This window comes from Simochromis diagramma, unplaced genomic scaffold (assembly GCF_900408965.1).
Source record: "Simochromis diagramma unplaced genomic scaffold, fSimDia1.1 OVJJ01000359.1, whole genome shotgun sequence".
In the NCBI taxonomy this organism is placed as follows: domain Eukaryota; kingdom Metazoa; phylum Chordata; class Actinopteri; order Cichliformes; family Cichlidae; genus Simochromis; species Simochromis diagramma.
Window position 1 is genome coordinate 12,319 of NW_024386747.1, and position 14,310 is coordinate 26,628.

General features: G+C 41.0%; 2 protein-coding genes and 1 non-coding gene across 4 annotated transcripts in view; 2 read left to right on the forward strand and 1 right to left on the reverse strand.

Annotated features, from left to right (window-relative positions):
* Window positions 1-14,310, forward strand: part of LOC120725229 (kinesin-like protein KIF1B) — a 113,543-nt gene that overhangs the window by 4,902 nt on the left and 94,331 nt on the right. The gene's annotated exons all lie outside the window — the stretch shown is intronic.
* On the reverse strand, window positions 1,947-2,018 carry trnag-ucc. The gene has a single exon. It is a non-coding gene; the product is annotated as a tRNA-Gly (tRNA).
* Window positions 1,951-3,620, forward strand: LOC120724913 (transcription factor 7-like 1-B). Its single transcript, XM_040017473.1, has 5 exons — window positions 1,951-2,025; window positions 2,249-2,300; window positions 2,957-3,138; window positions 3,274-3,381; window positions 3,498-3,620. The coding sequence occupies exons 1-5, from the start codon at window positions 1,951-1,953 to the stop codon at window positions 3,618-3,620; spliced, it is 540 nt and encodes a 179-aa protein (XP_039873407.1).

Consider the following 14,310-nt stretch of genomic DNA (forward strand, 5'->3'; position numbering starts at 1 on the left):
TTGGCCACCAGTAGAGATCTCTTAATCTTTGTTTTGTGCGCACAATGGTGACTTTCATGTGCCAGTGCAATCAGTTTAGGTCTCACTGAAAGTGGTGCAATGAGCCTCGAGCCTCTGAGAACAAAATCACTTAGGGTTGAGAGTTCATTACGGATTTTGTAGTAAGGTGCAAGCGTGACATCAAGTGCTTTGATTGAGGCAGGCCAGCCACTTTGTATTTGTGAACGCAAAGCAACCAGTTCAGGGCAAGTTGAATAGGCAGAGTCAAAGTCCGCAACTGGAAGTGAGGACATGGCAGCAGAAACTTGGGCTACCATTTCATGATCTGCATCCGATGTGGGATGGGAAGAAACAGGCAGGGGCAGGCGAGAGAGACAGTCAGCTGTATAGTTCTGAGAACCTGGGCGGTAAATAACATCATAGTCAAAACACAGGAGGCGGGCAGACCAGCGGGCGATGCGCATGCCAGCCCTATTAAACCCTTTGGTGCTCAGCAGCGTTGTCAGAGCTTGGTGGTCTGTCCGCAGAGTGAAACGTCGGCCCCACAAATACGTTCTCCATTTCTCTGCAGCCCACACACAAGCATAAGCTTCTTTTTCAACAGTTGAGTAGTTTTGTTCTGTTGCAGACAGTGTGCGGGAAGCAAACGCCACAGGTTTTTCTGTGCCATCAGGTTGCACTTGAGCAAATACAGCACCAAGCCCATAGTCACTTGCATCAGTAGAGATCACAACACGCAAGGCAGGGTCAAACAGTGCCAGTGCAGGACTATTCACCAGGAGTTTTTTTTCTTCTTCAAAGCTCGCTTGTGCACCTGAAGTCCATGTGAAAGTGTTCTTGTCGTTAGCACAGGCACACATAGGGGCTACAACAGTTGCAAAGTTTGGCAAAACTTGGAGTACCATGACACCAAGCCCAGGAAGGATCTCAAACTGAGGGAACTGAGGAGGATTAAAGGGGCAGCACAGCAGCGTTTTGGAAAATAGTGTAAAGGCTTTTCAGGAAGCTTTTAGGACGCTGTGAAAATACTGAATTTGAATAGTGGAGGCTAGAAGTAGTGAATGTATCCTTCCTCTCTATCATTGGATGGAGAGAGTGTACAAAGGCCGGCATAGTGGGTCTGTGGCCACTCTTGCTTGAGCTTTTGCGTGTCCATCAGCCAGCTGTGGAGAAGAGCAAAGTTTTTACATGCAAAGAGCTGAAGTGAAAAGCAGTGTTCCAAACAATGAAACGTGTCCACTCTTTGTGCTTTTCATGCAGTAATGTTTGAAGCTATTTCTGCTGTTGTCCCATTCCCGGTGAAATCCGCTGTCCCTCCAATCCCGATCCTCTTGCAAAGCAATCAGCATTTGTCAGACGCATCAGTCATTGGCGGTACTCAGACTGGATCCTGGACGACTACACGGGGGAACGTCTGGGGTGGCTAATAGACCAAGGAAGGATGAAATGTTTACTGAATATGTGCCTAATTTTGTAAGGACATAGTTGGGTCCATTGCTTCTGCGTGCTCTATTTTCACAAGCAAAGGCCTGGCTCTTTCTCCTGGCACCTTCTCAGGTGATCTCCATGCCGTGGCTTCTTCTCGAATCACAACAACCACATTTGGTTTTGGAACTACATACTTGAAAGACATAAGTCTTCCAAAGAGCTGATCAGTACATGGTTAGTAAAATGTTATCTTCATTCCAAACATTCAGCACAATATTTAAAGTGGGACTGGGTGTCTTTATGAAGGAGTAGCGTGTCCAATCCCAGTGTCATGTAAGAAGGTATAGCTATGAAGTGATGAGAACTGAAAGCCTGTGTGAACAGTGTCTTTCCACAGCAAACGGTAGCAGCGAGGCCGAGGAAGAATGCACCTGGCCTGACATTGTAAGCCTTTGCAGAAAGAGCGGAGAACGTTTTTACTGTAAAACAGTACGCAGCCCACATGCGTGAACAGCAACTGCGATGGCCGGGAATCGAACCCGGGTCAACTGCTTGGAAAGCAGCTATGCTCGCCACTATACCACCATCGCTGTGAAAGTCTGCAAGATCACTGATTCATTGTCCGGCTTATAAAGCTTTTCAGGACAATTAACAAGGTGGGCATTGTGATTACTCGCTTGTCAGGTTCTAAACTGGTCAAAAGGTGGATCACTAAAAAGACTAGTGCTCTCATGCAACTGCACATTTAATCTCATCAGCTAAGCTTCTTTGCTACTCAAGTGTGGCATCTCACGCATTTAAACTCTTGTGTGATTTTTAGCACCATGAGAGTCACAATGGTCACGCGAGTTCTTCAGGTCACAGCAGACAAGGTGAGAATAGGTGTGAATCTGTTTTAGGACGAATCTGGGACGAGGACGTCTTTGGCTCCTCTCTCAAGTTATTGGACTTTGGCAAAAAGGTTTTATGCTTAATTAAAAAAATGAGAGCAAGTGTCTGTGTCCCGAATACAAAGTGGGAGCTGGTTCCACAGAGAGGGGCCTGAAAAGTGATGGCTCTGCCTTCCATTGTACTTTTAAATCCCCTCGGAAGCCAGCAGTCTGAGAGCAAAGCACTCTGTTGGGATGATATGGCACTGTGAGATCTTGTAGACAAAATTGGGGGTGATTATTCAAGACCTTGTGGTTGAGGGCAAGTATTTGGATTTTTATTTGGGATTTAATTGGGAGCCAATGAAGAGAGAAGTCCATATGGGGGAAATATACTCTCTCCTTCCAGTCCCTGACTGTGCTCTGGATGCAACGTTTTGGAAAACAGTGTAAAGGCTTTTCAGGAAGCTTTTAGGACGCTGTGAAAATACTGAATTTGAATAGTGGAGGCTAGAAGTAGTGAATGTATCCTTCCTCTCTATCATTAGATGGAGAGAGTGTACAAAGGCCGGCATAGTGGGTGTACCAGAGCAGGGCTGTGTGTAAAGCACAGCCAGGCAGCTGAACACTGTATTGTTCTCTTTTTTGTCCTCTTTGAGCGGGAGACGAGCCACCAAAGCTGGCAACACCTGTCAGTGAACACATTCAGGATGAAGATGGGCCATACGTCAAGAAGCCGCCAAATGCCTTCATGCTCTATCTCAAAGAGCAGAGGCCAAAGGTCATTGCTGAACTCAACATCCCTGGAAGTGCAGCCGTAAATGCAGTGGTGGGACAGAGAGTAAGTGTGTAACTCTGCATACATTAATGCATCTGTTAATGTTGTCTGCTCATGTTTTTGCATGTGTCCCAGCTGTCCTGTAGTTATGTGTAGTAGCAGTGCTCACAGTGTGTTCTTATGATCTTCTGTCCACAGTGGAAGTCGCTTTCAAACGACCAGAAAGCCAGATATTTCAAGCAGGCTGAAACAGAAAGACAGAATCATGCCAAAGAGCATCCAGCCTGGTCGACCAAAGAAAACTATGTATGTCCAAAGTGCCAACATGCAGTTCATACATGTGTGCATCACTGCACTGAATGATGAAACAGTCACTGCACAGAGTTTGTATCAGCTAATGAAAACTCTGTGTTTGTTTTCAGGGCAAGAAGAGGAAGAGAATCAGACTTAGAAAAGGTGAAAGAAGATTTCTTGGTATCACAGCATCTTACATAAGAAATGTGATGAAAACGAGACAAAAATGTGTTGAAAAAAAGAAGACTTAATGTATTTTTGTTTGCGTTGCAGAACCTGCATCTGTACATGAAGAAGAAGCTCAACAAGCCAACAACTTGCGTATGAGGCCAGCTGAGTCACAGCCATCTTCTTCTTCTCATTCATTTCTGACAGAGCCACATGAGCAGCCACAGACAAAGCCAGATGACAGCAGCGTGCCTCGCCAGCAGCCAGTGTGTTTGCAACTGCCAAACACACAGGCATCACCCTACACACCTCTCTGTCAAGAAAATCAGGTCTCCCCTGCCTCTCACATGAATTTCCCTGAGGACACCTCATTGGACTCCCCTGTTGCAGCCCTTCAGTTCCAGACAGAGGAAGCCTTTGTCGCAGACAGTGAGGAAGAACTGCTGTCAGTGCTGGAAGAGCTCGACCCCCTCCCCATCACTGCGCAGTCTCAGCAGCCCTCACCCACCCCTGCCTCTCCTGTAGATGCCTCTCAAACTGCATCAGTTCAACCCCGAGTTGAATTATTTCAAGACCGAGATGAGCCCATCTGTTTTGCTGAAATCCAAGAAGACATGTGGTCAGTGCTTGACTACCTCCCCGTCTCTCAGCAGTCTAATGTGCTCTCCTCTCCTCATTCACACAACTACTCGACTCCTAAACAAAATCTCATCTGTCCTGCTGATTCCCCTCCATCCAAACTGGCGTCCTCCCCTGTTGCATTCACTGAATTGCAGTCAACAACCCCCATCTTTTGCCAACTAATGAAAAACAATAATTTCACTTATAGACTATTGGACCGATTTCAATTGAATGAAACTGTTACTCCTGTTATTTCAACATCTGTCTTTGTGTAAATAAATAATAAAACAAACAAAAGATGCTTCTGTCATAAGTTACAGCAGGATGAAACAACCTTCATGTAGTTCTTGTTTTTAACCCTGCAAACCTTCTTTAGTTCTTTTGTTTCCTTTCATATTCAGCACACATCTGTCAGTGTCCACTAACTGTCAGGGAAAAGCCAGATAAAAACACTGTGGGGTCTTTTGGGACACGTGCTCGTTGGGTTTACTCATAGATATCAGAAATGATCTGTTCTGTATTCAAAGGATACACGAAGGACGTTTGTATTAAATGCAATATAGCGACTGATCATATGCTGCTTTCTTTGGGGGCTTTTCACCACCATGTTACACAAATCCAGTTTCTAACTGAAAAGAAAATCCTTCACCATCTTCTAATCAAATTCCCTGGTTTCCCATGTCAGAAATGTCATGGCTGAAAGGATCATCGCATATTGAGCTCAAAGCTAAACTCTTGTGTACGGCCTCTTTCCATGTTGTACCATTCAGTTTAAAAAGTCCTGGTAACAAGAGACAGAGGTGACTTGATGTATTACAGTTACTTCCCAATTTACAGAAATGATGTGACTTCTGACATTTTCCTAGCAGGAAATGTGCTACTGTGGGACACTGAAAGAATAAACAGCAAGGCACGTTTTGTTTTAATAACTTTTCTTTACTTCATTTGTATGAACTAGGTTTACCTTACAAAATCTTATACTGTATATAATGTTTTATGTTTAATTCATGTCAATGTCAGCTCGTGTTTACTCGGGTGAGCAGTACCGGCCCACAAAGAGAATGCTCTTGGTGGGTTTATGTTGGATGAAGAAGATGAAGTGATGGTCAAAGAATATTTCAAAGCCCACACTGAGAAGTTGTTCAGAAAAAGAAGTTGAACCTGACCAAGATGAAATCCAAAATTGTGAATTAATTGTTTTATTGTATTATTTTTAATGTCACATATGGTGTTGTGTAATCCGTGTATGTATTATGTGTCTCTGCTGATGTGTTTCATGCCTTACTTTCATTTTACTGTAATTAGGCTAGTTTTAAGTTTCTTGAGTATTCTGATAAGGATACTGTGTAGTATGATTTGCAAATGAAGAGGAATCAATTAGTCTTAAATTAATTGACTCAGAGAAATGAAGCGTTGGAAGAATGTTATGTTGATGACTATGAGGTTTCTGGGGTTTATTCAATTGAGCAACAACTGTGTGGGATCTTTATACAAATTCTTATATTCTATTTAGAGCTTGCTTTAAAGTATGTTAGCAAAAAAACAGCGCACGCATTCGTTTTCACGATTTTTGTTCTTCTTTAGTCATTGGGTCTTTTTAGGTGGTACCTCCAGGTACCACAAGAGGAAATGTGGTGGATTTTTGTGTGATATGTATAACTATGTAACTATATACACTATATATCTATGTGCACTGAACATATATATTTTAACTTTCATGTAGAGTCTTAAGCACAAGACAGTTTGCTTCATCATGGTTTATTAAGGTGGTGCAGTAACAGGGCAGTTAATGCTGCTGAGAGTTCTCCTGCATAACTCGCTCTCCAGCTAACTAACCTTCCCTAACGTCTTTCATGCAGCACATGTCTGTATCTATTTTTTCTACTCTTTTACAGAGCATCTTTTTGAGTGTCTTGATTTTAATTGGATCTAAAAGGGTTGGACCTCCACATCGTTGGTGGAAGAAGATTATCAGGATGGCTTCAAAATTTGCGACTACAGCCCCTCTTCTGTGGAACCAGCTTCCAGTTTGGATTCAGGAGACAAACACTATCTCTACTTTCAAGATTAGGCTTAAAACTTTCCTCTTTGCTAAAGCATATAGTTAGGGCTGGACCAGGTGACCCTGAATCCTCCCTTAGTTATGCTGCAATAGACGTAGGCTGCCGGGGATTCCCATGATGCATTGAGTTTTTCCTTTCCAGTCTCCTTTCTCACTCAGTATGAGTTAACAGACCTCTCTGCATTGAATCATATCTGTTATTAACCTCTGTCTCTCTTCCACAGCATGTCTTTTATCCTGTTTTCCTTCTCTCACCCCAACCGGTTGCAGCAGATGGCCCCGCCCCTCCCTGAGCCTGGTTCTGCTGGAGGTTTCTTCCTGTTAAAAGGGAGTTTTTCCTTCCCACTGTCGCCCAAGTGCTTGCTCATAGGGGGTCATATGATTGTTGGGTTTTTCTCTGTACCTATGAAGCACCTTGAGGCGACTTATGTTGTGATTTGGCGCTATATAAATAAAGTTGAATTGAATTGAATTGTGTTAACTTGTGTAGTTACACAAGTTACACAGGCAGAATGCCGTGTGAACACTGTCTCCAGGTGGAAAACAGAATGAGCGATACACCTGCTGTCAGGCCTGCAGGGTTTCTCCCTGTGATGTTCTTCTCTGTCTTGTGGTTGACTTTTTTTTTTTTTACTGGCACAAATAATTTGTGGGGCGTCTTATTGTGACACCTGATTGTTGTAGTATTTTTAAAATGGCTGTGCAAAAAAAATAAAAATAAGAACCCCAGATGCATTGCCTGCATTTTTAGATGAATAGTTGTATATAACTTTATTATTTACAAAACTTTTGTTTAATTTTAATTTAAAAAAAATTACCACTTATATTTGCATTTCAAGTTATGAAAATAATTTACTAAACATGTCTGTGGTTTTTATAGTAAAGAGAAAATATAACTACTACTAGGGTTTTATGTGTTTGTGTGATTTCAGACCAGTTGTTTTAATAACTGTAAATTTGGACGTGTGAGGTTGTGCTGAAAAGAATGATACCAAGAAAGACAAGGTAAAAAAAAACAACAACAATCAAAAGCAGCCGAAAATGGCCAATTATATTTTGGACCTCAGAATATTGACCCAACAAATCATGAAAAATGAGGTTTCAATAATTGTTTGTGACAGTGCAGCTTTCTGGCAGTAGTAGTCGTCAGTACAATTTGATTTTTTTCTAACAAAAACAGTATGAAACTTAAGTTAGACTTGTGTTTGGAAATGAGCCCCCGCCCAGTGTTGTGTAGCTTTCTGGATTTTATACTTATTGGTTACATATTTATTTATTATACAGGCTGTACACACATTTTATGTAACTGAAATGTTTAATTATGTGGGCTATAGAAAATAATTAAGTTATAGACCATATTTATATGAAACATATGCTTAATGTATATTAATCATATGTAACACCTGCATATGTCTTTAAAACAAGGCTTTGATTTTGCCACCCCATTTGATTTCCATGCCAGCCTGGAAAAATTTCTCTAGATCCGCCCCTGGACCTGTCCTGGACCAGCAACACCAAATCAGTGACTAAAAGAGCTCAGCAGCGACTGCATTTTAAGAGACGACTGAAGAAGGTGCACATCCCCAAACCCATCTTTAATACTTTCTACAGAGGTACCATGCAGAGCATCCTAACCCGCTGCATCACAGTCTGGTATGAAAACTGTCATGCGTCCAATCGCAGAGCCCTGTGTGGACCGCACAGCGTGTTATTGGCAGCTCTCTACCCAGTCTACAGGATATTTACACCTCACTGGGAAAGCCACTAGCATCATGGCTGACCCGCATCACCCTTCCCATCAACTGTTTACCACACTTCCATCCAGAAGACGACTCTGCGTCATCAGGAGCAGGTCGGCAAGATTGTGCAATAGCATTTTCCCCCAAAGCAGTTTGGCTCCTGAACACCATGGTTCCCTCCTCTGCACTGAAAACTTCTCCACACACTTCTTGGACTACATAATACTCTCCTCTAATTATTATTACTATTATGATGTGAACATTTTGTGCACTTAAATCTTACTGTGCTAATGACCCCTGCATCAGCACCTTGTTTGGAATAGCAGTGGAGAAGACATAGATTCAATGCTGCAGACGTCTGAGCAAAGAAAGCTTCTAGAAGAGTAAAGACTAGCTAGAAGAATGAAGATTCACAGAGTAAATGTGAAAATTCATCACAGGGCTCTATGCACTTGATTAACTGACCATGAGCAAGTTTGCTAGTCTGGAGCATTCAGATCCACCACAAAGACTGTTCAGTGCTCACAGAAACTGCACAATACCCAAGAGCTGCATCTGAGCCTCTACAGGCCTTAAACAGCATGTTAAATGTTAATGTTCAAGACAGTTTAATTAGAAAAAGACAAAACAAGTATGGTTGGTCTGGAAGGGCCGCCAGGAGAAAGCTTCTTGTCTCTAAAGAGAACACAACAACTCAGTTGAGGTTTGCAAATTTGCCCTTGAAAGCTTCTGGAGCAACATATTTTTAAAAGATGAGACTAAAGTGGAGGTTTGGTCATAATGCACAGCAGTAACTTCAGCAAAAATCAAACACAGCACAAACACCTCAAATCCACTGTCAAGTACGCTGGTTCAATTGTGGTGATTTGAGCTTGTTCTGCAGACACAAGCAATAAGCACCTTGCAGTCCACGAACTCCTCTGTATGCCAAAGTTTTCTAGAGTCAAATGTGAGGCCGTCTGTCCAACAGCTAAAGCTTCTCCTAAATTAGGCCATGCAACAGGATAATGAGCCCAAGCACAGCAGCAAATCTACTGCATGGAAGTCCAGACCTCAACCTGACAGAAATGCTGTGTATAAAGAAATGCTTGCAAATGTTGATGAATTGAAGTTATTGCTGCTAACTGCTGCTTCTGTAACCGACTCAATCATAGAATGATTATGATATTGAAAAAGACAAATGCCTGAATCCTAAATTGTGGATATCCTTTTGTTGTGATCTAAAATGTAACACTAAATGTGATTAAAACACTAAAAATCTGGACTCTTGGGCTCAACAACTGCAAGGATCACCAGCCCGAGGAAAACACAAAATACACATGACCCCGTGACAAAGACAATTCATTCTTGAATGAAGACATTGATCTGACTTTTTAAAATTTTGCTAATTGTGTTTATTATTAAATTATTGAGGAAATAGAAAGGGGGGGAGGGGTTGTAAAGAAGAAGGTAAAGGAAAGGGATAGAAAGGAGGAAAGAGATTGAGGAGAGAAAACCCCAACAATCCCCTCTGAGCAAGCACTAGGTGTGACAGTGGATAGGAAAAACTCCCTTTAAAGGAAGAAACCTATGACAGAACCAGGCTCTAGAGGGGGCAGTCAACTGTCGGGACTGGTTGGGGGGTGAGGGTGAAAAGAGAGAGGGGGGGGAGGGAGATGGGACAGGTGATAGGAGTTAAAGGGAGACAGGGGAGGGAGAGGTGTCAGGAGAGAAAGGGAGAGAAAGAGAGAGGAGAGGTGAAAATTAAGATGGAACAGACGAGGTGACATTAGCAGTAGAAAAAGTAGAAAAAGTAGAAAAAGCAGGAGTGTCCCTCCTCCAGAAGAAGCGGAAGCATTTTTTCTTCTTTTCCATGAGCTTTTCCACGAGCACTTTTTTCTCTAGGATGAGGGTTCTCAACTGATCGATTGTTTCTGCATTCTCCTGCTCAAGTCTCTTGCATGTTTTCTCCACTTCTTCTAATTTGGCTTGTTTGTCTTCGAGCCTTTCTTTCATTTCTTTAGGTGTTGCCTCCTGCATTAGCTTTGCCTCGTGCAGCTCTGTATAACTCTGTTGTAATTTGTTGTGCGTGTCTTCCAACTGCTGACTTCTGCTCTCGATTTCTTGAAGTGAACACTGCAGGTCTTCGTTTGTTTTCTCTAGTTGTTGCTTTAGCACCTGCATCTCAGTGTTTTTGCACTTCACGTTGTCTGAAAGTTCCTCGACTTCTGTGTTTTTTCTCAGCATGTCATTGAGCTTACTCTGCATCTCTGAGCATTGGTTTTGCAGTTTTTCCTTTTCCTCTTCCAGTTCAGTTGTTTTGTAGTTCAGTTTGTTATAAAGTTCTTGCAGGTTTTGGTTTTTCCTCTCAAAGTCCTGGAGAATTTCTTTGTCTTCTTTCTGCTTTATTTCCTGTTGTTCTTGGTCTTGAAGCAGCTCTTGATATTTGTGCAGTGTTTCATCAAGCTTTACCTGCAGCGCTCCGTATTGTTCCTGCACACCTTGGAGTTGGCACTGCGTGTCTCTCTGGTTAATGTCCAGTTTTTCTTTCTCTTCAAGGATTTCTTTATTCTTTTGCAGAGCTTCATCAAGCATTACTTGCGAGCCTTCGTTGTGTTTCTCGATGTTCTGAAGTTTGCAATCCAGATGTTTCTGTTTCATGTCTTGCTGTTCTTTCTCTTGAAGGAAATCTTTATTTCTTTGCAGTGCTTTATCAAGTTTCATTTTCAGCGCTGTGTATTTTTCCTGCACGTCTTCAAGCTTGCAGTCCGTTTGTTTCTGTTTAATTTCTTGTTGCTTTTGTTCTTGAAGCAACTCTTTATTTTTGTTCAGTGTTTTATCAAGCTTTACCTGAAGCGCTTTGTATTTTTCCTCCATGCCTTGGAGTTTGCACTGCTTCATGTCCTGTTGTTATTTTTCTTAGAGGAGTTCTTAAATTTTTTTGCAGAGCTTCATTAAGCTTGATTTGCAAGCCTTTGTTGTGTTTCTCCATGTCCTGGAGCTTGAAATCCATTTCCTCCTGTTTTATCTCCTGTAGCCTTTTTTCTTGAAGAAACTCTTCATTTGTGTGCGGTCTTTCATCAAGCTTTACTTGCAGCTCCTGATTCTTTTTGTCCTTCAGCACTAGTTTTTCTAGTGCTTTATCAAGCTTTGCTTGGAGCTCAAAGTTTCTTCCCTGCATGTCTAGGAGTTCCATTTCTTTCAACTTTTGAATATCTTCCTTTTCTAGAAGCTGGTTGAATGATTTGTCTACTTGATCAGGAAGTTGAATTTTGTCTTCCTGATCACAAAGAGGAGAGTTGGGCTTTACTGTTTTTTTCTGTTTTCTCTGAGACATGTTTGAATCTGTAAACGGTCACTCTGTTTATATCTAAATTAACTAATTTTAAGAAACTGTTGCAATTACCTGGACTGCCTCAGCCCAGGTGATGTAACATTAGCAGACAAGGGGTTTGATGTTGCAGAATCTTTGGAGCTGTACCATGCTGAACTGAAGAGCCCAGCTTTCACCAAAAGGAAGAACTAACTGGGCCCTAGATTGCCCAATCAAATCTCTTAATGCCACCTGCCCTCTCCTACATTAACTGTGGGCTCACCTTGTAGAACAGAGTTGAGTGTGGAAGAAATGGCAAAAATATGGAGCTGAAAAGCTGAGAGAGAAAAAGAAATGATAAATAAATCAATGTGTCAAATTAACTGACATGTTAGCTGGTGGAGTGCCCACTGCATTATATATATATCATCTCTTTTTTATAATAAATAATCAAAAACTTTATTTAAACTAAGATTTTAAAAAATATGTGCAGTGATTGATGTGCTCTCAGACATGTGCTTCAATCCACACACAAATACAAAACAATCTGACCACACGTACAACTGTTTCACAAACTCTATAAAGCATTCACACTCCAATGGATGCATCAGAAAGCAGCTTGGGATTACAATCTTGTCCAAGGATATTTCGCCTGCAGACTGGAGCAGCCAGGGATCAAACCAGAAAACTTTCTGATCAAAAGCTGACTTGTGCTAAATGCTGAACGGCAGCCACCCCATTTTAGCCATTTAATGAATGTGCCATTTAATCTTGGCTGCAGCCAAGATTAAATGGCACATTCATTAATTACAGAGTTACGGATTGTTACATGGAACTCAAAAGAAATAATGAACCCATCTCGTGTCCTGTGTCTTCTATAGCTGTCTGTACTTTTACCTCCAAAGTTCATCAGCAAACAGTTTGCAGGCCTCTAATTATCAGGCTGTACTCAAGCGCTTGAATTCAACCTAAAAGTTGTGCTGTCATACAGAACCAAGTACCCTCCGCGGAAACTATAGCTAATGTCACAACTGGATCTGATGAGACAGCTATGATTTCTGGACTCGAAGTAAATAATCCTGAATCAATTTATACAACATCAGTTTGTTTGTTTTGCTTTCATAACAAATAGTTTGAGCCATATACAAATACAGAAGTGACAAAAGGAAACATATTTACAATCCAAAGTCAGACTAACAGTTTTCAGTAGCACAGTCTTTTATTTACAGTCTGCTTCTCCTGGTGGTAAACCTCTATCACATGTTTGGATTAAAAATTAGGCCTATATAGCTGCTGGTTCCAGCTTAAGCAATATGTTAAAAATACTAAATTCTTCATTGATTTGAGCTGTGGGGTTTGCTATACACTGGCAGAAAATTGTAGAGTAAATGGTGAAAACAAACAAACCAAATAACAAGATCCTTGAATTCCATCTTTTTTATTAACAGAAACTCCAACAAATTTGTGCCCAATTGATGATGCTTGGGACATGAAAAGTCCAGTCCAGCAGGTGGCGGTAATGCGCCTTAAAGCTTTAACCGCCAAAAAATACAAGAGCAGAAGAAGAAGAAGCCGAGTTCCCGCTTTATGGCGTTTTTCTCTCCGATTATTGTCAAGACTGATTTAAAGGTAAGCACCGAGCTAATATTAATCCGAGTCTAGTTAATCTTGAATTTAGCTCCTGAATGAGGCTTTCTGTTGCTCTCCTCGGTGTCTCTTCTCAAGTTTTTGTGAACAAGTTGGAAAAAAAAATCTGACTAAATTGACTCAAGCTGCTTTAAACTAATTCACAGAAAGATATCAGCAAAAGGTTGTGAAACACAGAGAAGAAAAGAATTTTATTAGAAGAAAGCTTTTAAATGAGCTCATTGTAATCAGAGTTTCTGTTGTTTTATTAGTCTGTTATTAAGGCTACTTAGCATCTCTGTGGCACCTGCACAGCTTATGAATGCAGCTTGCTAACTAAGCTAGCTAGCGCCACCCTTCTTCCATATAAAGTCACTTCCGGCTCCAAAAGCCCCAACATGTTGGCGGTAAAAGTGCTATAATGAAATACATTTATGAGAAATGTAAAAATAAATGTATTCCAAGCTAAAACACAGCTGCCTTTATCAGCGCAAAGTTGTGATGAGGCTTACTCAGATGATGGCTCAGATTTCTACACCCACTCGGATATACAGATGAAATCAAGACAAGTACATCAATACAAAAATTCACACGATTGTTCAAAAAATAATAAATTGCATGAATATAGGAAATCTTCCTCTCAGTGACTGAGTTGTCTCATTGTGTCCTCATTTTTTATAAATCAAGGCCTGAGTAACCCAACCTTAAGTGTTCATTAAGGTTTTTGTCACATAGATAGAAAATAAACTCAGAGATTAAGCGGCTGTTATAAACAGAGTGATTAGTTTATGTAAAAAATGTAGTTTGTTGTTGTTCTGGTTTACGTGCTGAAAATGGTTTTATTTGTGTATGTTCAATGTGTTAGACTTGTATATAGTTAAATATATGATCAAATAATGTTGAATCCTGGATATGGATTTGTAAGCAATGAAGTTTGAAATAAGGGGGTAGGAACAAGAAAACTTCATCCTACTCCTTTTCGAGCACACACATTCTGTAGACATAGATATTTACATGAAAACTTGATGATTTTTAAGTTTTGTTATTTTTATTTTTTTCTGTTGTTATTTCAATTATATTTGCATGTTTGAAATAAATTTTACCTATCTATCTATCTATCTATCTATCTATCATTTCTCACGGCACACGTATATTGTCAGGTTTTTTCTTGGCCAGGGCATATTTTAAAGATGAATTGCTCTCCTGGTACTGGTGTGTCATACTGCTGAATTTGGTATCGGTGCTCAAACCTTTTGTGTTTGTTTCAAACAAGTTGTCCACCCAAGGAAGCTAAAATGTGTTCTGTGTGTTCTCAGATGAACATATGAGACACTTTGACTCTTCAGTGCAGTGTGGAGCTTAACAAAGTTCTGTTTTGTGTCCCAGCTGATCAGCAGGAGGAGAAGAGTCTGACGGAGCAGCAGAGGAAATTT

Excerpts from the sequence above, each read along its gene's own strand:
- LOC120724913 (XM_040017473.1), top strand. The coding sequence starts at position 1,951 with ATGGCCGGGAATCGAACCCGGGTCAACTGCTTGGAAAGCAGCTATGCT. Across the intron at positions 2,301-2,956 it reads TTCAGGTCACAGCAGACAAG|CGGGAGACGAGCCACCAAAG; the intron begins GTGAGAATAGGT and ends GTCCTCTTTGAG. Across the intron at positions 3,382-3,497 it reads GGTCGACCAAAGAAAACTAT|GGCAAGAAGAGGAAGAGAAT; the intron begins GTATGTCCAAAG and ends GTTTGTTTTCAG.